The sequence below is a fragment of the Trichoderma breve genome, chromosome 4 (genome assembly GCF_028502605.1).
Source record: "Trichoderma breve strain T069 chromosome 4, whole genome shotgun sequence".
Taxonomy (NCBI): domain Eukaryota; kingdom Fungi; phylum Ascomycota; class Sordariomycetes; order Hypocreales; family Hypocreaceae; genus Trichoderma; species Trichoderma breve.
Window position 1 is genome coordinate 3,843,563 of NC_079235.1, and position 23,606 is coordinate 3,867,168.

Below are 23,606 nucleotides of genomic sequence, written 5' to 3' on the forward strand. Positions count from 1 at the left end.
GAAAAAGAAAAAAGAGCTTTATACTGCAAATTTCGACTCGCCGTGCTCGCGTCTACTCAGGCTAGCAATGGCCAAGTTAGAATTTTCGCGAGCGGCTAATGCACGGACCAACCTCGGAGCCGGAACAACCCGCCCCAGCCACTCGCCAATGTCTGTCACGTCAGTGCACCGCCATCCGTTGCCCGGCCAACTGTTTACTCAGCCCTTTGGGCTCCGGTTTCCATGTCCCCCGTCTGCACCAGCTGCAGCAACAAGTCCTTGTCCCACCAACTGTCTCGTTGCCCGGAGCGAACAGCAATAGCAACAGCAGAGCCAAGTACAACATCGTCATTACCCCCAGCCTCTGCATCCCGTCCGTCTTGCAAACCTTCAGCTACGGGGGCTGCGCTACAGTCGAACAGTCGCCGCATCGTATCCCACACCGCCGCAGGTGCTTTATTCATCTAATCTCTTTTTTTCTTTTTCGTGTTATTTTTTTTTCTTTTGCCCTTACACCGCATTGTTCCTTTACTTGCATGCCGGCCGGATTCCTTGTTTCTGCCGCGGTGCCCACTCCTATTCTTTGTTGAAGCAGCTTCAGCATTCCAGTCGAGAGAGGAGACCACCGTTGGCTGCCTGAGACAAGCTCTCTCTCCCAGCACCCGCTCCCATCATGGCGGCGTATCAGAACCGCAACTCGCAATATGCGACGGGCAGCAACGAGAAGCGCGGCCAGCGCACCCGCTCCAGCGAGGGAACTGTCAGTACAACCATGAGCTCATCGTCAGGCCGCGATTCAGCAGCGACTCACGTAACGGAGGCCCCGACATATTCGAAGAAGATTGTCGTTGTAGGAGACGGTGGATGCGGCAAAACATGTCTGCTCATCAGCTACAGCCAGGGCTATTTCCCAGAGGTAAGCAACCCCCCAGGGCTTCAGCCGCGGCCGCAGCCTTGTCGCCTTTCTGTTTTGTCGCGTATCTTGCACGGGAAAACGGATACTGACGACCGCCTCCCTCGCGGGCAGAAATATGTTCCTACAGTATTCGAAAACTACATCACCTACCCGACGCACCCGCCCACCGGCAAGACGGTAGAGCTCGCCTTGTGGGATACCGCCGGCCAAGAAGAATACGATCGCCTCCGTCCCTTGTCGTACCCGGAAACCGACCTCATCTTCGTTTGCTTCGCCATCGATTGCCCCAACTCTTTGGACAATGTCATGGATAAGGCATGGCCCCCCTTTCTCTTTCTCCCCCCCTTTTATCTGAACCGGCATACGTCACTCGTCGGCGTCTTCAAATCTGCTAACTCTGGCCACAGTGGTACCCCGAGGTTCTGCATTTCTGCCCTTACACCCCCCTGATTCTGGTCGGCCTGAAATCAGATCTCCGACACAAGAAATCCTGCATCGACATGCTCAAGACTCAGGGACTCACGCCTGTCACCGCAGAGCAGGGAATGGCTGTTGCCAAGAAGATGGGAGCCCATTATATGGAGTGCAGCAGTAAGGAAATGCGAGGTGTCGACGAAATCTTCGAGCAGGCCATCATGACTGTCGTGGCCAACGACCGGAGGAACACGGAGACGCCTGCCGCGTTAGCTGCGTCTGCGGGCGATGGGAAGACACAAGCTCCCGTGGTAGGGGGCCTTAAGAGGAAGAAGAGAAAGTGTCAATTTCTCTAAAGGGCTCGCTCGAAATCTCCGAATGCTCATCATTTCTGCACCGGCAGCAGAAGGCAGCACGCCGTCGAGGGTGGAATTTGGTTTGGGCGTCGAGAGCGGGTTGCGGATGCAGATGCGGATGTGGACGCGGACGTGGATGCGGATACCGAAATTGTAATGACCATCAGACGATTCCTTTACGACGATTTGCGCCCCTTTACGAACGACGTCCAACGGCTATGGTCCACGATTCTCAAGACGATGAAAGCGAGGTGGTGGAGACGAGCTGCTGGTGCATCTCTCTCCTCGAAAGAAAGCTACAGCCTGGTATATAAGCGGGAGTCCGCGTGGTTGATTTAAACATATTCGAGCCGGCCTCTTTTTTTGGATTTGCGCTTCAGGTCCTGCTATGCTATGCTAGCCTTTTGACGCATGGAAGGGAAGGGCGGATTGTGGGAGCCACGAACTTTTTTAAACGCAACTAGGAAACGGCGGTGGTGACGTTTTTTGCGAAACTTTGTGTGGTCTTTTAGTACTTTTTTTTTTTTTTACTATTCTCTTTTGTTTCGTGTTTCTTTTTTTTTCTATCCGCTATTGCGTCTTCTCTTATGTAGCATGATACTGTTGAGTTCAATCAGGTTTGGGATTGGGAGATTAAAAAATCATCATATTCACACCCCTATACCGGCTGTCTCTTGTCTTCCCTACTTTCCCCCCCTATTTCATTTCCGATCCAGCGATCGTGTTGTAGTGATAGTGATAGTGTAGATTATACAAAGCGTAGATGGGCTGGGGTACTTGGTGGAAGGGGGGTATCTTTTTGCCTATACGTGCTGTAGCAATATAATCTCTCGTTTGTTGTCTGCTCTGTTCTGTCCGCTTCTCTCTCTCTGCCTTGGGTATCTTTATCTTTTTATTCTTGCATTGTCTCGTCGTCGTCGTTGTGCTTTGCGGCGTCTTGTTGTTCGGTCTGTTTATTGGCTTCTTCGTCTTTGCCCATTACGTTTTCGAATTGGGACCAGAGAGCTTCTACGGAAGAAAATTCATTGCCGACCTATGAAAGTGTCCCTCCAATTGTTAGCCCATATCATAATTTGATCGTGTTTTCGTTTGGGAATTGGGGGAAGGCGAACAGCGATGATGGCCTCGAGCGATCGATTCAGTTTGTTGATGTTGCCGAGGACTTGTTCAAAGCTCTGAATCCCCCCGCCCGCGACGTCAGTATAGAAGACTTGTTAAGGCGAAGTTGATATGATGAACGGAACGTACTTCGGCAATGTCGCCGATGAGAGCTTCTCGCTGCTGTTCGAAATACGCTCTGCTGCTTGCTGTGCCGGCGCCGCTAGTGCGGGTGTCCATTGCAAGGACCGGCTGCTGCTGCTGCTGCTGCTGCTGCTGCTATTGGGATGCTTTATATCGTCTGGTCCTTTGTTTTTTTGTTCGGGGTGAAGTGGATTGATTATTGGGTATGGGTGATTTTGTTGGAGTGTAGGAGGGAAGCTTTTGGAGGTTGCGCGACGCGTTGAGTGGCTGGAACGTTGTTCTGCAGCTTCTCCAACTTTGCTGTAGCTCATGGTGGGGTTGGTGTGTTCCAGTTGTCTTTCTGCCAATGACGTGCCCCGCTAGCGATTCAAATCATTCCCATCTCCAATTCGATTTCAATACAGTTGGAGGCTATTCGCCAGATTCAACCATATTTCTAATATCAAGTTTCGCACAACAAGATGTAAAATCAAAATTCATATACTGCAAATATACTTCATTATTCGAGATAAATATCATACAACATCGCCACAAAGCGATCTTCCACAACCAGCACTGCAGTCCTGTCCAAACTCAAAGCACTTCGCAATTCCATAAACACATTTTTAAACAAAGAGTAAACACACCAGATCCCCTCCCTCCGATTCACAGTTGGTCTCCGTCAACATTGCATAAACCCACCCTGAGACTTTCCGATATAACCACCTAGTACCCTAAAGTGCCCTTCTATAGATTTACACCAAACTCGTGTAGATTGATGACAGTAAAAGACGCGTATACAAAAACTTGGAAAAACAACGAGCAATGGCAAGGAAAAACACATGGATTATAATGAAGAGCATGTTATTTTCCCTTGCTCATCCAACAGTCATCAACAGGCGCTCTTCAGCGTCCGAACCTGTCGGGGTGCCTGTCATACTCGTGAGGTCGAAGACTACCCCGGTTCATGATGTCTCTCGGGTCTCTCGGGTCTCTCGGGTCTCTCGGATCTCTGGGATCTCGCATATCTCTGGGGTCTCGATCTCGCGGGTCTCTTTGATCTCTCGGGTCTCTCGAGTCACGTAGCTGCATCTCTCTTGGGTCTGGTGCTGGATAACCATGTACTTGAGGCTGGGGAGGTGGCGGCCCGCGACTATCGTAAACACTTGGAGTATAGCTTCGGCTGGGCGGAACATCTCTTGGATCTCTTGGATCTCGAGGGTCCCGAGGGTCCCGAGGATCTCGTGGTGGCGCCGGCCCTGGAGTTGACGTGTAACGCGGGTATGGCTGAGCACTAGAAGACATGGGCTCCGGCGCTCGTGTCGTCTGCGGATAGCGAGACTGTAGCGAGTGCTGCTGCGACAAGCCCGAGGTGCCCTGTCCGTAGATTGAAGGAGGCCGGTCATCTCTCAGAGACATGTGCTGTTGGGGCGGTGGAGCGGCTGCTGGCCACGCCGGTGCAGGAGTCCCTGGTTTTGTCGAAGGGTGCTGGGATCCCCAAGCCGTTTGAGAATGCGGAGGAGGCGCCTGTGTTGCCTTGGGAGGTTGAGATGGCCAGCTGTTGCCTTGCGATCGAATATCAGAGGGCTGAGCTTGATGGCCAGACGACGGCCATACGTTGTCACGACTGCTTGTTGGGATTTCACGGCTCCTTGACGATGAGTGAGTTGCGTATTGCTGTGTCGGCGGCGAGGTGATATGCGCTGGCTGAGGCCCTCCTCCATAAGCTGTGGGATAACCTGTCTGAGACTGATACTGGGATTGGCTTGACTGCGGGGGTGGAGGGTAACGCTGTGATGTCTGGGGAGAGTTTGTTCCGCTTGCTGGATGGCTTTGTGGGTACGCATGCCGTCCGTAATAATCAACCTCTACCGCGGAATCAGATGGCATGCTTCGGTGTCCACTAATATGTTGTGAAGAAGCCGGCGAGGCAGAATAGGGAGGTTTTAGAGAAGGCATGGCCGATGCTCCACTGGATGGCGTTCGTCCATAAGGAGAGTAGTGAGAGTCTGTTTCCCGGCGGATCGGAGGGGCCTGTGTAGATGCGGCCGCAGGTGGTGGAGGTCGACCGATACCTTGGGATGGCGGCGTTGAAGATGGCCCAGGTGTGTGGCTTTGCGTAACCTCAGCCACCCGCTTAGGGGGCGGAGGATCATCGTTCAAAAGCGACATGATGTTTGACTTTCGAGGCTCAGGCGGTCGAGCTGGTGTAAGAGAGGGCATTGAAGAAGGGTGCTGAGGAGGCGGGGCAGCTGCACCGTAAGGTTCGTGTGGAGGCCCTGATGAGATCCTTTGGGGAGGAGGCTGGGTTGGCCTCGAGGACGGAGGCGCCAGTGGAGGTGACTGTACCGCTACAGGGTCAGAAAGCAACGACCGCATTGGCTGCTGTGGCGGAACCGACGTGGGATACGGTTGAGGAGCAACAGAACGAGGTTCTTGGGACGATGGTCTCGTTAGTGAGAATGGCTCTCGAGGGCCTCCGCCGTGGCTAAGCTGCTGTCGATGGCCACCATACGGTTCGTAACGATGGAGTGGTGCTTCAGATTCCTGCTTCATTCTCATCGATTGCTGCTCTGCTTGTCGGAGTTCTCTCTCCCTCTCCCTCTCGCGCTCACGTTCACGCTCCATCTCCATTTCCCTTTCACGCATGAGCTGCTGCTGTTGTTGCTGCTGCTGTTGCTCCCTATGTTGCTGCTCCCTGTGCTGCTGCTCTCTGTGTTGCTGCTCTCTTTGTTGCTGCTCTCTGTACCGCTTCTCCATATTCATCCGGTCTAGCTGAACAGCACGTTCACGTTCAGCGAGGACATCGGAATGTGCTGGTTGCAGAGGCTGTGCCACAGACAAGGGGCGAGAGTCTCGGAGTTCTGGAACTTGGCTGGCAGAAGGTTTCTGCGGTAGCGGGACTCGCTGGGGTTGAGCAGGCTCGCGCTCGCGTTCTGGAAAGCCAAAGGGTGGCAACGCTTGGTGCAAGGTACGGGCATTGGGGGATATGGCTTGCTGCGTAGCCTGGGGCACTGGATGAGACGGTACAGCAAGAGGTGCCTGGTTAGGTTGTGCTAGAGGAGCCTGGACCGGAGCCTGGGCAATCGGTACTCCGTAACTAGGTATATGCTGCGTTTGCCTCAATGGCTGAGGAGGCGCGGGTTCAACCTTGGGCTGTGGAAGATCGCCATGAGGGTCGGCAACTCCTGGAGCCACCGCAATAGGCCTCGAGGTACCAGATGCGGTGCCTTCAAATCTCCTACCACGCCCACCGGTAGTGGGCACAGGAGGATCAGGCCTTTTCTCTCCTCTAGCTCGCTTCGCATCCGCCTCTTGAGCAATCGCCTCCCATTCTGGTTTCCCAGAATCCTTCTGTCGAACGTAATAATTCTTCACCTATTGGTGTGATTCCACATTAGTAAACATTCTCAGCCTAGGAAAAAAGGATACATACCATGACTGTTGTCTTTGAACCCATGTATTTCGCAATTGCTGACCAATCAGTACCGAATGCTCTTAGAAGGTGTGGGAAGTCATTGGCTTCAGACACGCTCCAATAGCTCGATGCCTGAGATAGCTGCTTCCGTTCAGGAATGTTCTGCGTCAAGTTGAAAGTGGTGATAGATGATGGAGGAGGTGGCGGTGGTTCTGGTCGAAGTGAAGGTGCTGCCATGACTTCGGTGATAGATCCAGGGACGGCTACAGGCTTTGGCCTCTCAATGAGCTGTGGCTGTGGCACGGCAAACGGCGCCTGGATACCCGCTTGCAAGGGCTGTTCGTACTGCACCGGCAAACGATGAGGATCGGAAGGAGGAGGGCCCGACAGGTATTCCGCAGCCACCGGGCGGGAATCGGCTCGGCCTCTTCCTTTCCCGGCTGCGGGTCCCGGCGCGGCTGCGAGAGTTTGGTTTGGCTTGGACGCCTTGGCCTCTTTGTCCTTTTCCTTCTCCTTATCTTTGTCCTTATCCTTGGCCTTTCGTCTTCCCTTCCTTCCATCCACCTTTTCGGGCTGGTCACCTCTAGAAGCAGCAGATGCCCCACGACGCCCAGGAGTTGCAGCAGGGGTGCTCTCGCCGTCCGTCTGAGGCTGTTCGAAGTTCCACGTAGGAGCAGCAGCTCGTCGTGGCCTTCGCCTTTCTCCATTCTCGCCGTTTTCCTGAGGTGTCTCTTCTCCTTCCGGCTCGCCGTTGCCGAGCTCCGAGACCAAGGCGCTGGATCTCTGTTTGCCCCGACCACCCTTCTTCCGCCTCTTCGGCTGCTTCTTTAACTTCTCTTTGAGGTTGAGCTCTCCTTTCATCAGATAATAATACTGAATGCAGGCGCGGAAGTCACGATTTGGAAGTGCCTCAGCAATCTTACCCCATTGCTTGGGACACTCCAGATAGCGCTTCTCGAAAAGATGGGCTTCCTCTTCTGTGAAGTTGTTGACGGGTTGAAACACATGCCATGCAGAAACAAGCTTTTCTGGGGGGGTGAATCCCGACCGATCAAGGTACTGAACTTGTTGCTTTTCCAAATCATCCCAGTACATGTCTGGAATTACAGCTTCCTTGTCGCTGCGATACTTTTCCTGTTGGATTCGCAACTCTCGTTCTTTTCTCTCCTCATCTTCTCGCATGGAGGCTTGAAGTACACGTTCAAGGTCACGCTCTGTAGCAAATCTTCTACCCGTTCCCCTGCCCTCCGGTTTCTGCTCAGGCGTTGGGGTACCTGCAGTATCTGAGGGAGCCGAGACCGAAAACTTATCTCTGCTCTTTGTTGCCACAGGGTCATCCGACATGGTATACTCAAGATATTGCATGTAGTTTTCAGTATACTCCTCCTGTGCGCGCCGTTGTTCGGTCGATCTATCGAGGTGAACCTTCTCAAGATACATGGCAACAAAATTATCAATAACAGGGTCCGATTCCAACGTTGCCAAGAACTCCCTATCTTGGTACCAGAGCGGGTGATCACTATATTCGTCGGGAAGACTGTCCACAGGCGGTGTTGACATATATCGTCGGACTGTGGCAACAGCAGCAGCAGCCTGGACTTCCATGTACGCCTCATCTTCGGTTTCGGTCTCGTCATCTTCGTCTGCTACTTGGGATGGAGTGCTTGGAGGCTTGGTCTCTACTTCGACAGGTTTCAACAAGGTGGTGGCTTCGTCAATAGGTGCCAAGGTCTCTTCGGCGGTCGGAACAACTTCAGCTTCTTTGTCCTCTTTGGTAGAGCCGTCTATCGTGGTTTCGATCATCGGCTCCGGTTCGTGGTTAGGCTCAGGGGGTGGAAGCCTGGGTTCGTCATCGATGTCCATTTCTTCCGCCTTGGGCTGGCGATCCTCTGGCTCTTGCGGGATAACTTGTTCAACCTTTTCCTCCTTCTCTTCTTCAACTGGGGCTGGAATAGGTTGATCGCTACCAGGGCCAGGCTCTTTCACTTGAGTGGTTTCCTCGGTTTCTTTTGACACAAGAGGCTCGTCATGAGAAACAGGGGGCTCTTCGGTTTGTATCTCGGCAGGTTCAATTTCCATCTTTTCGACCACAGGTTCAGGACTGGTTGGAATTTCACCCAACATCTCTGACAATCCTTCTCCTTCGTTCAGTATCTGCACCATTGACCCATGCGATAGAGTCATGTAACGCCTAAGTATTTCCACTGGCAAGTCCGGCTTTTGCAGTTTGCTCAATTCAGCTTCAGTCTTGTTGATTTCCATATCGAAATAATCGCCCATATCCTCGTCGTCGGATTCGGGAGGCTCTTCCGGTTGAGTCTTCTTCGGAGGTAGAGAAAATCGAACGGCGCGGACCTTGAGCGGTTTGTGCTTTCGTTTCACAGGTGCCGCCTCGACAGGGCTTTTCGTTTCTTCGGTCGCTCCATTTTCCTGCGGTTTAGGAAGTGAGTCAAGCTTCGGGGAGGTAGAAGGCTGTCCAACAGAGTGCGCCGGAGATTCAGGAGGCTTTGCATCGTGATCCATCGATTCTGGCGGTTCGTAATCGGCCACGTCATGTGGTGGTGGTTTTTCGAGTTCGCTTCGTGAAGTTATCTCGCCCGGCTCCTCACTATGATGAGCTCGCATTCTATTCTCTACTCCCAAGTAAGGATCTGACTTCTCATCGCTACTACGCGGTCGTCTTGGGTCAGACGTCTCAACTTGTGAGATGCCCCGTTGCAGCGGAGGTTGAGGGGGGATTGGCCGTTGTTGGACGAAGCTTTGCGATCTCATTACCTTGGGCGACTCAGGTGGCTGTTTCTTCAAACTTGGGTTGATCCATTGCTTGCTCGATGGGCGAGGGGGCTTGGGTTGCTGCAGTCTGGGGCCCAGAGGGATAGGAGGGCTGTCGTGCGGTAAGACTTTTGAGGGTCCAGTGGGTGGCTGAGGAGTCTCGGGAGCTCCAGAAGCCTGCCCTGCAGACACCGGACGCTCTCCAAAGGCGCGGGGAGCAGTCGGTGGTGGCTTAGTCGTGACAGCGGCCGGGGTAGCCTGCGCATCACCAGTACTCGGAGCCCGGTTTGGCACAGATCCAAATGCCGGGGCTGATGGTGCTACAGGAGGGGGTGAAACATCTTTGACTTGCGCAGCGGATTCCTGAGCCGCTCGCGCTTCCACTTTGGCACGGAAGAGTTCACGATTTTCCCCTCGATCCCTTTCATCGCGTGGGTCACGAGCTTCTGGGTATCGGTCAGGACGCTCGCGCTCGTCGCGTTCACGTGCCCAGCGGCCTTCCTGAGAGCGACTGCGTTGGTAGCGATCGTTGCGGTCATCATATGGGACTCGTCCTCGTCCTCTCTCAATAGGCCAGTCACCTCTTCCACGGCCTCGTCCACGGAAGCCTCCACCTCGAGAAAATGGTGGTGCGTTGAAAACAGGCTCAGACGATGAAGAGCCGGCTGATGGAGGGCCACCATCGCGAGAACCACGACGGGACCTGTCTGCGTCTAGCCCCGGGGGGATATCCCGATCACGAAAATCTCGCGTCGGCGATCGTGCTCTTCCAATTGGTGATCTGCGCAGCCTAAAGTCTCTCTGCTCTCGCCAGTCCCGTTCTCGCTCCCGGCTTCTCTCATCTCGATATCGGTCTCGGTCTCGAAAGTCGATGTCTCTGTCCCTTCCTCTATCGCGGCTGTCGTCTCTGCCAGGCCACCCTCTCCCTCCTCTCCCTCGCCCCCGTCCACCTCTAAAGTCGCCGGCAAACCCTCCTCCTCTCGGCCCGGCGGGAGGATCTATCAGCGCCTTGGGGCCACGAGGAGGTTCTCGGCGCAACGAATCCGCGAATACGTCCCTACCTTGGGAGAATGGCGCCGAATTTGTTCTGGCTTCTGCAGACGAACGGCGCCTATCGCTATCGCTATAGTGTGATGCCCGATCAAAGCGGTCCGGGGAGCGATCTCCTCGAGGAGGAGATCTGGACCGCCGGTCCCCGTCGTATCGATGCCTGAACGCCCTGTAACAGGAAGTAGTGTGAGTAAGATGACCAGTGACAAATGTAGGAGACAATCGCGACTTGTCTCATGGTGCAGTCGATGGCGCCGACCAAGGTTAAACAACGGCTTCTGCTGCGATTCGAGCGCGGTACGTACATGATGAATGGCGGGCCAGTGCCGGATGAGATCCTGCATAAATCCCGCAGGTCCCATCCAGAGGCCGGCGGCGTCGCGAAACCGGCACTGGAGATGCGTAACGAAGTCGGCTTCCGTGGTGTTGATCACGAGAATCTCAATCGCTCACTTCCTCGGCTAACAGGCGTCTCTGCCCCGTTGCAGCGCAGGGGGTGGCTGGGAAAGTTCGATATCAACAGGCAGTAGCCCTCAAAAAAACAAAAGAAAATTCTCGCGACGATGTGGGACTAATGTGCTGCGAACTATCCCAAGGTATCGATGCAAATGGCCGTCAGAGGCTGGAATGATGAAGGAGCTGAAGATCTCGAGGTCCACAGAGAGACTTCAAAATACATCCAGATCGCGTGGCGCTTGAACAGTACAGGCAGTCTTCTTTGCCGCGAGACGCTAGGCGCTAGTCTATTCTGAGCCTTACTGTTACCTGTCCCCCCGGCAGTCAGCGGGGGGCTTGGCGCTGTCGAGATGGAAAATTACTAATATGATACCTGAGGCGGTTAGTGCGTTTGGCTTGACTAGCCCCGTTTTGAGATTAATGGAAACTCAAAAGAAAAAAAGCAGAAAAAAATCCAATCTTTTGCTAGCGGATCAAGTTACCCGCGAGCTGTGCAAATTGTGAGAAGACATCAAGTACCTACTTCAATTACTCATACTAGATTAAGCAAGCCTGTAAATAAGGAAGCTGTATTTGTTCTTCATCTCATTCATCCTCTGTAGGAAGAGGCTCTTCTTTTCCCTTTAATACACAGCACAGGAAGCTCATCTCTTACACTGAGTGTTCATTCACTTTCTCTAACATGGCAGAAAACGGCAGCTCGGGTGCGCCTCCGTTGGAGGTCACCAATGCGGTGCTCGTCAAATCAGAGGAAATGCCAAAAGATGCACAGAAAGTAGAAGAACTGGACTTCAATAAGCTAAAGGGACCTATCACTGCAGAGGATTTATTCCTTGGAATGAGAAATATGGGATTCCAGGCAACTTCAATGAGTGAAGCCATTAGGATTATCAACGACATGGTCAGTATGAGAGAGATGTTCCTCAGGGGGGCCCAGCATGGCTGACGACGAGTAAAGAGAGCTTGGAGAGACCCCGAAACTGGAGATAAGACGACAATTTTCTTGGGATATACTTCCAACCTTATCTCATCCGGTCTGAGGGGTGTCTTTCGGTGGCTGGTGGAGCACAAGCATGTCTCATGCATTGTTACAACAGCTGGAGGAGTAGAGGAAGATTTCATCAAGTGTCTCGGCGAAACATACATGAGCTCCTTTAGTGCTAACGGCGCAGACCTGCGAAAAAAGGGCCTCAACCGCATCGGAAACCTCGTCGTCCCCAACGCCAACTATTGTGCTTTTGAGGACTGGGTGGTGCCCATCTTTGACAAGATGCTGGAAGAGCAGGAGGCCAGCAAAGGAACTGAAAACGAGATTCACTGGACGCCTTCAAAGGTTATCCACCGACTGGGCAAGGAGATTAACGATGAGCGCTCAGTGTACTACTGGGCTTACAAAAACGACATTCCTGTTTTCTGTCCTGCCTTGACGGATGGCAGTATTGGAGACATGCTTTACTTCCACACATTCAAGAGTTCGCCACAGCAGCTACGGGTTGATCTGGTAGAAGATATTCGACGAATCAACACAATTGCCGTTCGAGCCAAAAGAGCAGGAATGATTATCCTGGGAGGCGGAGTCGTCAAGCACCACATTGCAAACGCATGTCTCATGAGAAACGGTGCAGAATCAGCCGTCTACATCAACACAGCCCAGGAATTCGACGGTAGCGACGCCGGCGCGCGTCCGGACGAAGCAGTATCTTGGGGAAAGATTAAAATTGGGGCGGATAACGTCAAGGTTAGTACTCTCCCCCTATCCAGGGCCCTCGCGAATCTGAGCTGACATGAACCAACAGGTCTATCTCGAGGCGACGGCTTGTTTCCCGTTTATAGTGGCGAATACTTTTGCGAAAGATATTTAGACATAGATTAGAGCCACTAAAGGTCTAGAATTACAGCTATGACCACAGTTGCTCCATTGCTTCCAAGACTTTTAAGACGCCTATGATTCCCCAATCAACTGTCCGAAGCTGCTAAGCGCGGAAGCCCAGTCAGAAGCTCCATCCCCCTCTGCCCATACTCCTACAGTCTCTATGCCCTCCAAGTCTTCTTCCATATGAGCCTGACTTGTTGTGCCATCCAAGATGGTAGTCCCCTCCAGCCCTAACACCATTGAATAAAACGCCGCAACTGCTCCTACCCCGGCCTTCTGTGCTACCTCTCGCACAGGGCTGCATTGAAGCAGATGTCTGTTAGCAGAGATTGTCCAGAAAGATTGAAATACGATTTTCTGTTCACGGCAAAAAGCTCTGAGCTCGGTCTCATAGCCGGTTCTGTTGTGGAAACGATTCTGCACAACAGCGGGCTTGACGGTCATGTCATTGAACAAAGCTTGTAAGATGGGGAGGGTAGTGTTGGATATCCCGAGGTTCCGAATCTTGTGTGGTGTATATGTTTCGAGAGTCTTCCACACGGTAATTGTCTCTTGCATCGTGTCCATGGGTGAATGGAGCACCAGGCTATCGAGATATGGCTCCTGGCCTTCAATACTGAAATTGGCAAGAGAGGACTGCACAGATTGATGAACTTTGTCCGCCAGCGGAGCGTTCAAATCATATGGAGTGACGTTATTCTGCCCAGCCGGGGATGTAAATTTAGTCTGGATCTGTAAAATGCGTCAACTAGAGTGCTCCAGAAAGAGGATCCTTGATGAAACCACTAAGATCGGGTCATGCATACGAATAAATCCTCCCGTTTGATGAGGCCTTCCCCCACAGCCCGTTTGACAGCCACACTAACACCACGCTCGTCATAGTGCTTGGGCTGGGCCGCAGTATCGATGGCGCGGAAGCCAGTTTTTAAAGCCAGGTAGACAAGATCTGCGGTTTGTTCCTTCTTCCAGGCAGTGCCATATATGAGTTTCGGAATGCGAGTGGAGGTTGTCGATAGTCCAAGAGGAAGATCTTGCGCAAGCCGTGATGCTTGCGCTCCAATAGCTGGACGAGCCATGATAGAGGGGTAAAGCACCTATGTAAACTGATGTGGAATGAATGACAATCAGACCAGTGATTTACTTATTTATTCGACGTTCATCATGGCGAAGGAGATGATGGAAGCTGGAGGCTCGCATTGTAAAGTGAAACTTGGAGCTGGTTGTTGTAAGCACACATCCATTCTCACGCACACAGCAGCGGAGCACAAGACGCGGGGCAAAGATAGGACGAGGTCACGTCAGTCATTATCAACGTATCTATCTACTGTGTAACCTACAATCCATACAGGGGAGATTATATTCCTTGCAACTTGACATCTCACACTTAAACGCTACACGGCAATTGGAGAACCAAGATTTCCTTGTTCAATTCTTGTCCGACCACAGCAACATATAGACATATATAGTTCTTATCTTCTCCATGTCACCACCTGCTATGCTCTCCAGATAGTATTTCGGGGTAATTGGCTCCATGAAAAATGACGCCGTCCATTTGAGCCTAATTGGATCGCAAGCTGCCAACCCCACCAAGCGCCGATTTTGTCTCCCCGCCGCTAGGAACGTTGCCATGAGGCCATGAGCAAGATTGTGGGTGAGCTATTTGGCTATATCCGTCATAATACGGATGCGAGAGAGAGAAATTGCTGCCGCGGGGCAACTTTGTCCGCACAACCACCGGACTTATGAGGCTGTTGATTGGCGAGCGCGAGGATCAACCACTCCATCTAGTGTGGAGCGCTTAGCCTTGGCTGGTGACTTACGGCGAACTCGAAAAGGATCTCGGGTCTCGTAAAAGAGGGCTGAGTGCTAGTGGCCGAGGATATAAAGAACCGTCCATTACCACATGTTTGAGTTAGTTTAGGAGAGCCGTCGTAAACCTTTCATTCAACAATCTTAACCTTAACCACACACTCTCATCCACAATGGCGTCTGGAAACCCTTACACCCTAAAATGGGGCATCATGGCCACTGGCGGCATCGCAGAGAGTAAGTATATGGCTGCTTTGAGCCTATCTGTATAGGTCGATCGAATCGCTGGAAACTAACACGATTCATCAGCCTTTTGCAAGGACCTCCTGTGCAGTCCTGCAGTTCGAGGCGCCGACGATGTGCGCCACGAGATTGTTGCCGTAGCCTCCTCCAGCAGCAGCCAGAGGGCGGCGGAATTCCTCCAGAAGATCAACGGTGCCTTTGACGCCAAGACGTACGGATCGTACCCGGAACTCGTTGTCGACCCCAACGTCGACATCATTTACGTAGCAACTCCCCACAGCCACCACTTCCAGAACACCATGCTGGCGCTGGAGGCCGGCAAGCACGTCTTGTGTGAGAAGGCCTTCACCGTGACCGCTGCCCAGGCCCGAAAGCTGGTTGAGACGGCCAAGGCGAAGAAGCTGTTCTTGATGGAGGCTGTGTGGACACGATATTTCCCGTTGAGCATCAAGGTTCGAGAACTGATTACCTCTGGCGAGATTGGCACCGTCTTCCGAACAATTGGTAAGCCCCGATTCAAAATGGCCAAAAACACAGCAACACAAGGAAGAAGGGAAACAGACTAACTTGTAAACCAGGTGACTTGTCGATCAACTCAAACGCAGAGGAGGGTAACGGCTTGAGCTTCGCAGACTCTCATCGGATGGTCAACCCTGATCTCGCAGGCGGTGCAACTCTCGATCTTGGAGTTTACCCCCTAACCTGGGTGTTCCAGACACTGTATCACTTACAGCCAGAGCAAGACAAGGAGGCCCCAGCCGTGATTGCTTCCAGCAACAAGTACACCACCGGCGCAGACGAGAACACGGCCATAATCTGCAGCTTCCCCGGCCACAACAGCATCGGCATCGCCTCAACGACGATGCGAGCAGACACCGACCCCGAGAACGTCGTCCCGGCCGTCCGCATCCAAGGATCCAAGGGAGAAATCCAAGTCTTCGCCCCGGCCTACCGGCCGACCAAGTACAGGGTGGTCAAGAAGAACGGCGAGGCCCAGACGTTCGACGCCCCCCAGCCCGCGGACCCTGCGCGCAACGGCTGGGGCCACGGCATGTTCTGGGAGGCGGACGAGTGCGCTCGGTGCTTGCGTGACGGCAAGTTGGAGAGCGCCACGTTGCCCTGGAAGGAGAGCATCGTCATCATGGAGACGATGGAGGAGGCGCTGAGGCAGGGTGGCATCACGTATCCGGAGCTGATTACCACCGATGTGTATGACCCCAAGAGCCCTCTCAACACGGGCAATCAGTGAGGGAAAAGGGAGAGTGTGGAGACGTACGTAAATAAGAGTAAAACATAACATCAATGGTGAATTGGAAAACGCCAGAACGCTGGATGCCCGTTACTAGCAGCTTTCGAGAATATGCGTCCTTGACGTATGTGACAAATGACAGGCCACCCCATCTAGGAAGTTTTAGATCCAGCACCCATCCCCTGACACGATGGATTGCTCAATCCCACACAGCATCGGGCGTAGACTTTTGTAGTCAAGTGCTTCGTATACAAGTCAGATAGAACCCGGCCTTGGACTATGGGCTACCGTATATCCCATGCACGAATAACTGCTTTGCGTAAAGGCCAGATTTTCCACCCCATATTTCATCTTCCAGCCCGTCTCACCTCTTGTCCATCAAATATCTGAACATCATAGCTAAATACGGAGTACACGATAAGAAATATGCCGTCTACGATGGAGTCTAATGGAGTCCCAACTATCCATGACCCTTTCCGGGGCAAATGTCCACATCCGCCCATGTCCTCCGCCCTCCCCGACTTGTACTTGTACATGCACCGCAAGGGTGTCCCAACAACCAATGCAGAATTGTCAGGGTGCAGAAGAAAAAAAAAGAATACATCACAAGTACTTATCTTTTTTTTTTAAAAAAAAAGAAAACCAGCAAGGGTCCTCCATCTCGCACAACAACCCAAAAAAGACGACAGATTAGCTTTCCCCCACGCGGATGCCCCGTAGCGAAAAAATATTGTTCCGCCAACCCAAAAGGACTTCAATTTTTGTTACGGGCACACCCACCCACGGATGAATTCTTTTTTTCTTCTCTTTTGTGAACCATTGCACGGATGCACCCCACTTTCCGTGTTTGAAACTTTGACGACAGACTTACTTTTTGATATCTTGAACATCAAACGGAGGGGCCATTTTATACAGATCAGATAATACATACGGCCGGCAACACAGTTTGGATGATCTTATTCATTCTATTCATCTCTCACGCATACATACATTCAAGCCAATTACAATTGCTTCTCATTCTCATCCTCATATCATAAACCATCTCAACCGCACTCACACTTCCTCAAAACACCAAAAACCACCACATCACAACTCATCCCCACCCTCACTCCTCACTCACACCCTCCCCAACAAATTCAAATGCAATCCTCCTCCTCACCAGAGGCCTACGAGGCCACCCACGTCCACTCCGTCTACAACGCCATCGCGCCTCACTTCTCATCCACCCGCCACAAGCCCTGGCCCCTCATCTCCTCCTTCCTCACCTCCCTCCCCGCCGGCTCCGTTGGCCTCGACGTCGGCTGCGGCAACGGGAAATATCTCCCCGTCAACCCGACCCTGCACATCTTCGGCTCCGACCGCAGCGACGCCCTCGTGCATCTCGCCCGCACGGAGCGCAACGGCGAGGTCGCCGTTGCAGACGCTCTGAGCCTGCCCTACCGCCAGCGCTCCGTCGACTTCGTCATCTGCGTCGCCGTCATACATCATCTGTCTACTCGGGAGAGACGCCAGGAGCTCATTCAGGCGCTGTTGGAATGTGTCCACAAGGGCGGGAGAGTGCTCGTGTACGCCTGGGCCTTGGAGCAGAGCTCGAGTCGCAGGGGCTGGGACGAAGGATCGGAGCAGGATACCCTGGTGCCATGGGTGATGCGCTCAAAGGGCAAGCCGGATGAGACTTTCGAGCGGTACTATCACCTGTATCGCAAGGGGGAGTTAGAGGAGGATGTGATAGCAGCAGGGGGGCAAGTTTTGGAGAGCGGCTATGAGAGGGACAATTGGTGGGTGACATGTAGCAACCAAGTCTGAAAATACACTTCTAGATAGTACTACTAGCAAATGATACCTGGGCAGCAGCCTAAACCACGAGACCTCGAGAACATATTCCTTAATTGATACAAAGTAAACGCTGCAGACATGCGGTGTGCTAGCTACCTAAATAGACAAAACAAGAGTGGCTGTGTGCCCAGTGTATGCCAATGCCATTCCTTCATTCCAAATAAAACGCCCATCCGCTCATGTTGCCTGATATTTGGCGTCTACCCAGCGGATGCCCCAACATGGATGCCCAAGATGTCCCGTCATCACCTCCTGTCGGTTCGTCTCATGTACCTCTAAGCCATATTAGAATGCCCATCATGTACCAGACCCCCAAAAAAGTTCAAAGCCTTTTCTTTAATCCAAGAAGCGCCTCTAGCCATATCCCGAAAAGAGAGCCAAAAACGACAAGAGAGGTAAAAAAACAAAGCCAACATAAAACAGATTCGAGATCAGTCAAATAAATCCAAGATCGAAAAATCAAAAACAAAACCGAGACAAAACCAAATCAAACAAATCAACAAAACAAAACAAATAGCAGCTGTCTTAGCGTCCATGACCGAGCGTATTGTGCTGTTGATACCATCCGTCCGTATCAGTAAGCGTTTCCTGTTTTGAAACACATTCCGTATGCCCCGTCTATTGATGTCAGAGTGAATGTTTGATCCAATGCAAGCTAATTTGCATTACCTCATTGAATCCATTCAGATGTAAGTGTATAAGTGTGTACGTATGTGAGTCCATGTTCCTTTAACCCAAGTAATGAATGAATGTATCGTCAATATCCATCGACTTCGCTTATCATAAGCGTTCTTTTTTTTCTTCCCCTTTTTGGGTATGTATGTCTTTTCTTTTCATGATGCATGTAAATCGTGGGATAGATAATATGGTGACAAGACAGTCTTATGCGAGTCTTCGCCTATGAGCAGCATCGGGTCGTGTCATGTCGGGGCTCGCTCGTCGTTTCGTTCCTGCCTGCTCGAGGGGCACGTAACGAGGCATCGAGGGAGTAGCAATCGCAGGCAGAGAGGTAGGCGTCGGTGGCCCGCTTGGCGGACCATATGGGCTCATCCCCGTGGTCAACTGTGCAACACCTGGCAGAGGACCGGTGTTGTGGGACGACGGGTGAGGCTGGATCGGAGCCAGCCCAGGACCCGGGCTACGGCGGTAGTCACCAAAAGGGTGTGCCAGAGCGGCAGCAGGCGCCGGTGGTGGCGGCGGCTGCTGCTGCGGAGCCGGTGGTCCTGGTACTACTGTGTGGGGTGAGGGATGGGGTGTCTGATGCATGTGTTGCGGAGGTAGCATTGGTCGCGTTTGCTGTGGGGGAGGCGGTTGTGAGTTGATAGGTCCTCGCCGAGGAGTTCGCGCCGAGGTCATGGGGGGCATAAGCTGGCTGCGGCTGTAGCTCGTGGGAGGAGACGGTGGCCTCATTTCACGGAGAGCGCTGTTATCCTGCGGCTGAATCGGAGCTTGGGCTCGGCTTGCCAAAGCCCTGTTGCTCGACGATTCACTAGTATTGACAGCAGCGAGAGAGAAAGGAACTACACCAGCCCGGCGAGCCATGTCTGCCTCACCCAGCTGCCAGTGCATGGCTTCGGCTGCTCGCCAGGGGACAGCCAACTCTTCAGCTACCTTGGCCCACATGTCAGACTTGAATCTAGGAGTTAGGAATGTTAGTCAACTTTGTCATGACGAAGATGGACATGGAGATGGAGGAGGAGTAAAAGAAGAAGATCGACAGGCCCATGTAAATAAAGAGCTTCTTGCTGCCATGACGCTATCACACATACCTCTCATACAGCCTGGCAAGCTTGTTCTTGCGCTCCTCATCCCACTCACTCCGTCTCTCGAGGTAGTTCTGATAGTGAAGCCGGCAGCTAATGGCACTGCGTCCTGGAAGTCGCTTTGAAACATCTTCCCATTTCATTCCTCTGCCCCGCAGCTCAATGATGATGGCGTCCTCCTCAGGAGACCACTTGCTTTGCTTCTTGACTGGCTGATCCGGGACGTGAGGCGTCATACTGCGCCTGTTGCTCGGGATGAGCGCTGGAGCTACAGCCGAAGGCCCAACACGCGGAGGTAGGAGATCATGAGGAGTAGTCGTGGGTGTTGACGGTACAGAGGCAGGTCGAAGCTGTCTTCTAGGGGACGGCACGGGGGACTCGTTTGAAGCGTTTGAGGAAAACCGAAGCAAGGAGGTGATATCCACGGGGCTGGCTGGCAAGCCTCTGCCGCCCATACGGGGCCGGTCAGCAGGTGCGCCAGGACCGCGGATCAGGTCGAAACTGCCGTGTGCGACCACGTTGAACGACGTTGGTGGCCCTGCCTGCAGGAGGCAGAGCGGCGACTGGCTCTGGAGTTGAGCCAGCTCAGCGACTGCCTGATTAAGCCCCGGCGTGGGCTATGCAAATGAGGCGATGAAAGAGGCCCGGCGTAGCAGGACCCAGTGAGGTGGCAAAGCTGGGTCAGCAAATGTGCAGGCACACGCAGTTCGAACGATCGTCGATGAGTATCCCCGGGCCTGGTTGGGTTGCTGCTAGAGAAGAACCAGAGAAGGCAGCAAACGAGACTAGGCGGACTCGCGTTGTGTGAGAGAGGAACCACGGCGCCAGAGGCAGGAACTGCAAGGAGGAGGACTGGACAGCTTGTGTGTCCTAGTGTTGAGAGGATACAATAATAAGCAAGCACACGGGAGTTGAAGATAAGCAAAAAGAGTCGAGGCTCGGATGTGCCAACTTTTAGGTACCGCGAAAGGGGGGGAAGAGCACGAGGGAAGAGAAGGATGGTACTGTCTCAGAAATGAATACAATGGGCTTCTGGCAACGAGTGAGTTTATGAAGACAAAATGCCAACATGATTGGCGTGCCGGGGGGGTTCATGGAGCCAATGGGGGGGACCATGAGAGGAGTCGATGAAGCAGAGCATGGCCCGGCGGCAACGGGCCACTACGTCAAGACCAGACCAGGACCCTGCCACTAGATCGGGTTGCCGTGCCTGTAGGAAGGAGAGAGGCCTTGGGAGAGTCACAAGTTCCATCTCGACAGTCCCATGAGAGAGGAAACGTCAGATGTGCTAGGCAGGGGTGGCGAGGACCCAGCGCTGGGGACAGGGCGGACGCCAGTCGGGAAGCCACTTTGTTGGTGCAGACGAAGGAAGCGGGCAAGCAATTGAGCAAGCCCAGGGGTGTCCAAAGGAAACAGGAAGAGTCAAAGGATAATCTGATTGGCTTCTCGACACCAGCTGGACTGGGGGAACAGAGAACGGTGGGGGAGTGTGAATTGGGAACCAGAGCATCCAAGGGGGGGGCCAAAAAAAGATGGCATGTTGGAGCTGGCCCTGGACTGGTTTGCATGCATGGAGAAGCAAGCAACATGATTGAGCCTGGGGTTGTGAAGCTAGGACGGGCCCGAGCAACATAGGGCTAGCTCCCAGTAAATAATGAATCAATTAATTAACACTGGCGCTAGAGTAAAAAGAATGGCCCGGTAGTGAGGCGGGAGATTGAGGAGGGAGGACGGCTGATGGAAGAGGACAGCACGGCTCGCTGTGGACAGTGTCCGGAATAATACTGACGACGGACTGACCCAGACCAAGCCAGGTCAAGTTAGGGCAGCATCAAAAGGAAGAAGGGTGAAACTGGGAAACTGGGAGAAATGGAAGGCGTAGAATAAGAGAAAAAAAGGAAAAAGATGGGGAAAAAATTAATAAAAAAAAAAAAAAAAAAAAAAAGAAAGGAAAGGAAACACAAACCAGCACACAGAGCAGGGGAGGGGGTGCGGCTGAAGACAAAAACAGCAAATAGTCTCCAAGCCAAAAAAGCAACGAAGCCAGAAACCCAGCTTGCTCGAGGCACTCTCCAGTCCAGCTGTTGAAGCTCAAGTCGGTGAGCAAGAGCATGGCGGTGGCTGTCTGGCCGTCCAGAAGTCGTCAGGCGAATTGCATGGAGACGGCCATCGGTAGCTAATCAGAGGCTCGCTGGTCTTGGGCTATTGCAAAGTGGAGGATGCCGGGTCGGGTTGGGAAATCTGGCAACGTCGTGGCCTCTCGTTTGCATCGTTCGTCCAGTGGCTGAAGAGAGACAGTGGCGGGACCGCGTGGGTTCAAATGCCGGGCGGTGCGTCATTGAATCACCGAGTTTCCATACCATTCTGCCCATGCATTGCCGCAGTCGAGCAATGGTTTGTCGTCGTCGTGTCGTCGAGCCAAGCCCCTTGCTTGCCTTGTAAGCATGAGCTCATCTCTCATATGAGCACGAGCACGAGCATTGGAACTGGAACTGAAACTGGCATCAGCATCAGCATCAGAATTTGCCTCCATCAGTCAGTCCAGAGGCATCCGAAATTCGCGCTGGCCCAAGACACGCATCAGCACCAGGCATTGGATGGATGGATGGCTTCGTTTTGTGCGTGTCTGCATACCTGTGCTGTACGAGGACCGCAGCAAGAAGACCAAGTACCTCTGTACACACACAGCGGGTCCGGGTGCATCGCGCCTTACGGCCTTGCATTTGGGTATAAAGATAGATTAGTAGTATTACATATCCTGGCAGCATTGATGCTACCATGCAGCTGGTCGGGAACCCGTCTTTCGATCCATATTGCCAGGTAGAAAGTTCCAGGGTTTGGAAGAAGAAGGGGGGGGGCGTGGTTGTGGCTTGAGCAGAACGGTCTGTACTCGTACTTTGTACAGCAAATCCAATGCATTGACGGGATGCGGCACACTGTACCTCAGCAGTACCCCGTCCGCCACGGCCGCCGCCACCAGCCCCCAGGTACTCCCTAGTAGCGCTGGCCACCGTTTCAACTGGCTCAGATCTTCAGCGCACGCCCCCCTCCAGCTCCTTCCAACTGGTAGCCCCATTCCCCCCCCTGTATTCTGTACATCAATGTCGCTTCAAATAGCCCGCCAATAGGCTGCGGCCTGGCCACTTCCAAGGTATCTGTTGTCTCGTCTTTTCTTTCCGAGCTGCTTCACATCTGAAGCCACCGCCAGTAACTTGGTCCTAGTATTTTCATATACACAATATGCAGTGTAGCACATGACCTGACCACGCACTCATGCATCATCAGGTACTAATCTCTAGATACTTGCTTTAGCACGGTGCCCGGCATGCTGTAAGTTGCTGGGCATACGAAGTACTCGTACGCACTGGGTTAGGACCAATGGCAATCCCACTTCCCGTTGGCTGTTAGGACTGCTGGTGCTTGTGTCTTTTCCGTCGGGCTTCGCTGGGCTGGGCCTCGTGCTCAATGTTGGCGAGCGCGGCCCCCAAATGTCGTGACTCGACCAGCCGCAGCCATCTTCGTGTCCGAGCGGTTGCGTTGTGGCCGTGGTTGAGCTTCCTACAGCAGAGCAGCCTCCCTAGCGCCATCATCACCACCGTGTTTGGCGGGATGGCGCCGCCTCACGCACGGCGTTTGCCAGGAATAGACTTCTGGGGCGGAAGAATTGGGACACAACAAACCGATAAGAGGCCGTCATCACATGGCAGCGCACAGGAGTTTCCGGAATTATTCAAATGGTGAAACAATGGCTAATGACGCTGGGCTTTTTAGGCTATGCTATGGCCGTTGCTTGAAAAGAACAGGACAGACTGCAACACCCAAACACTTACTTGTAAGTCGTAGTCTCGCATCAACGCTTACCAGGGTGGATATACAGTATCGATCATCTTACGGGACATGACACCCGTCAATCTCCTTATCTCTAGCTTGCGAGCAGTAATACCGCCTAGTGTCTGCTTGGCCCAGCTAATGGTCCCAAGGATCAGGATAGCAGTCTGGAGACTACTAGTTGTAATGAAGCTAAACTCGCGCTCAACCTCTTTTCGAATTGGCAAAGCTGCCTTAAAAGGCCAGGTCAGCTCTTCTACCACCAGGTTAAACCCTGCTGAGGTTTTAATTTAATGCGCCTCGGCGGTTTTTGCCCTCTTTTGTCTTGATCATGTCTTACCTTTATTCTTGCCTTTTCCCCGGGCCCCCTCTAGAACGTGTATTTGGGACGCCACCGCAGGGTTCAAGGTGAAACCTATAATG

At 52.9% G+C, this 23,606-nt stretch overlaps 8 protein-coding genes across 8 annotated transcripts; 4 read left to right on the forward strand and 4 right to left on the reverse strand.

Annotated features, from left to right (window-relative positions):
- Window positions 1-652: 652 nt before the first annotated feature.
- On the forward strand, window positions 653-1,665 carry T069G_07429 (ras family domain-containing protein; the record flags this gene model as incomplete). The annotated part of the gene is made up of 3 exons (XM_056174639.1): window positions 653-895; window positions 1,007-1,210; window positions 1,303-1,665. 3 exons carry the CDS (start codon window positions 653-655, stop codon window positions 1,663-1,665), a joined length of 810 nt encoding a protein of 269 aa, XP_056028218.1.
- Window positions 1,666-2,557: 892 nt separating this feature from the next.
- On the reverse strand, window positions 2,558-3,003 carry T069G_07430 (DASH complex subunit dad1 domain-containing protein; the record flags this gene model as incomplete). Its single annotated transcript, XM_056174640.1, has 3 exons — window positions 2,558-2,698; window positions 2,778-2,840; window positions 2,914-3,003. The coding sequence occupies 3 exons, from the start codon at window positions 3,001-3,003 to the stop codon at window positions 2,558-2,560; spliced, it is 294 nt and encodes a 97-aa protein (XP_056028219.1).
- A 789-nt stretch (window positions 3,004-3,792) lies between these two features.
- On the reverse strand, window positions 3,793-10,488 carry T069G_07431 (myb-like DNA-binding domain-containing protein; the record flags this gene model as incomplete). The annotated part of the gene is made up of 8 exons (XM_056174641.1): window positions 3,793-4,422; window positions 4,504-4,656; window positions 4,711-4,895; window positions 4,962-5,090; window positions 5,145-5,822; window positions 5,862-6,264; window positions 6,323-10,084; window positions 10,138-10,488. The coding sequence occupies 8 exons, from the start codon at window positions 10,486-10,488 to the stop codon at window positions 3,793-3,795; spliced, it is 6,291 nt and encodes a 2,096-aa protein (XP_056028220.1).
- A 776-nt stretch (window positions 10,489-11,264) lies between these two features.
- On the forward strand, window positions 11,265-12,444 carry T069G_07432 (deoxyhypusine synthase domain-containing protein; the record flags this gene model as incomplete). The annotated part of the gene is made up of 3 exons (XM_056174642.1): window positions 11,265-11,483; window positions 11,541-12,320; window positions 12,379-12,444. 3 exons carry the CDS (start codon window positions 11,265-11,267, stop codon window positions 12,442-12,444), a joined length of 1,065 nt encoding a protein of 354 aa, XP_056028221.1.
- Window positions 12,445-12,524: 80 nt separating this feature from the next.
- On the reverse strand, window positions 12,525-13,531 carry T069G_07433 (aldo/keto reductase family domain-containing protein; the record flags this gene model as incomplete). The annotated part of the gene is made up of 2 exons (XM_056174643.1): window positions 12,525-13,187; window positions 13,262-13,531. The coding sequence occupies 2 exons, from the start codon at window positions 13,529-13,531 to the stop codon at window positions 12,525-12,527; spliced, it is 933 nt and encodes a 310-aa protein (XP_056028222.1).
- Window positions 13,532-14,437: 906 nt separating this feature from the next.
- T069G_07434 (oxidoreductase family, NAD-binding rossmann fold domain-containing protein) lies at window positions 14,438-15,756 on the forward strand (the record flags this gene model as incomplete). Its single annotated transcript, XM_056174644.1, has 4 exons — window positions 14,438-14,501; window positions 14,574-15,011; window positions 15,086-15,175; window positions 15,245-15,756. The coding sequence occupies 4 exons, from the start codon at window positions 14,438-14,440 to the stop codon at window positions 15,754-15,756; spliced, it is 1,104 nt and encodes a 367-aa protein (XP_056028223.1).
- A 1,140-nt stretch (window positions 15,757-16,896) lies between these two features.
- Window positions 16,897-17,562, forward strand: T069G_07435 (methyltransferase domain-containing protein; the record flags this gene model as incomplete). The annotated part of the gene is made up of 1 exon (XM_056174645.1): window positions 16,897-17,562. The coding sequence occupies one exon, from the start codon at window positions 16,897-16,899 to the stop codon at window positions 17,560-17,562; it is 666 nt and encodes a 221-aa protein (XP_056028224.1).
- Window positions 17,563-18,474: 912 nt separating this feature from the next.
- T069G_07436 (myb-like DNA-binding domain-containing protein) lies at window positions 18,475-19,810 on the reverse strand (the record flags this gene model as incomplete). Its single annotated transcript, XM_056174646.1, has 3 exons — window positions 18,475-18,888; window positions 18,940-19,228; window positions 19,362-19,810. The coding sequence occupies 3 exons, from the start codon at window positions 19,808-19,810 to the stop codon at window positions 18,475-18,477; spliced, it is 1,152 nt and encodes a 383-aa protein (XP_056028225.1).
- Between the last annotated feature and the right edge of the window lie 3,796 nt (window positions 19,811-23,606).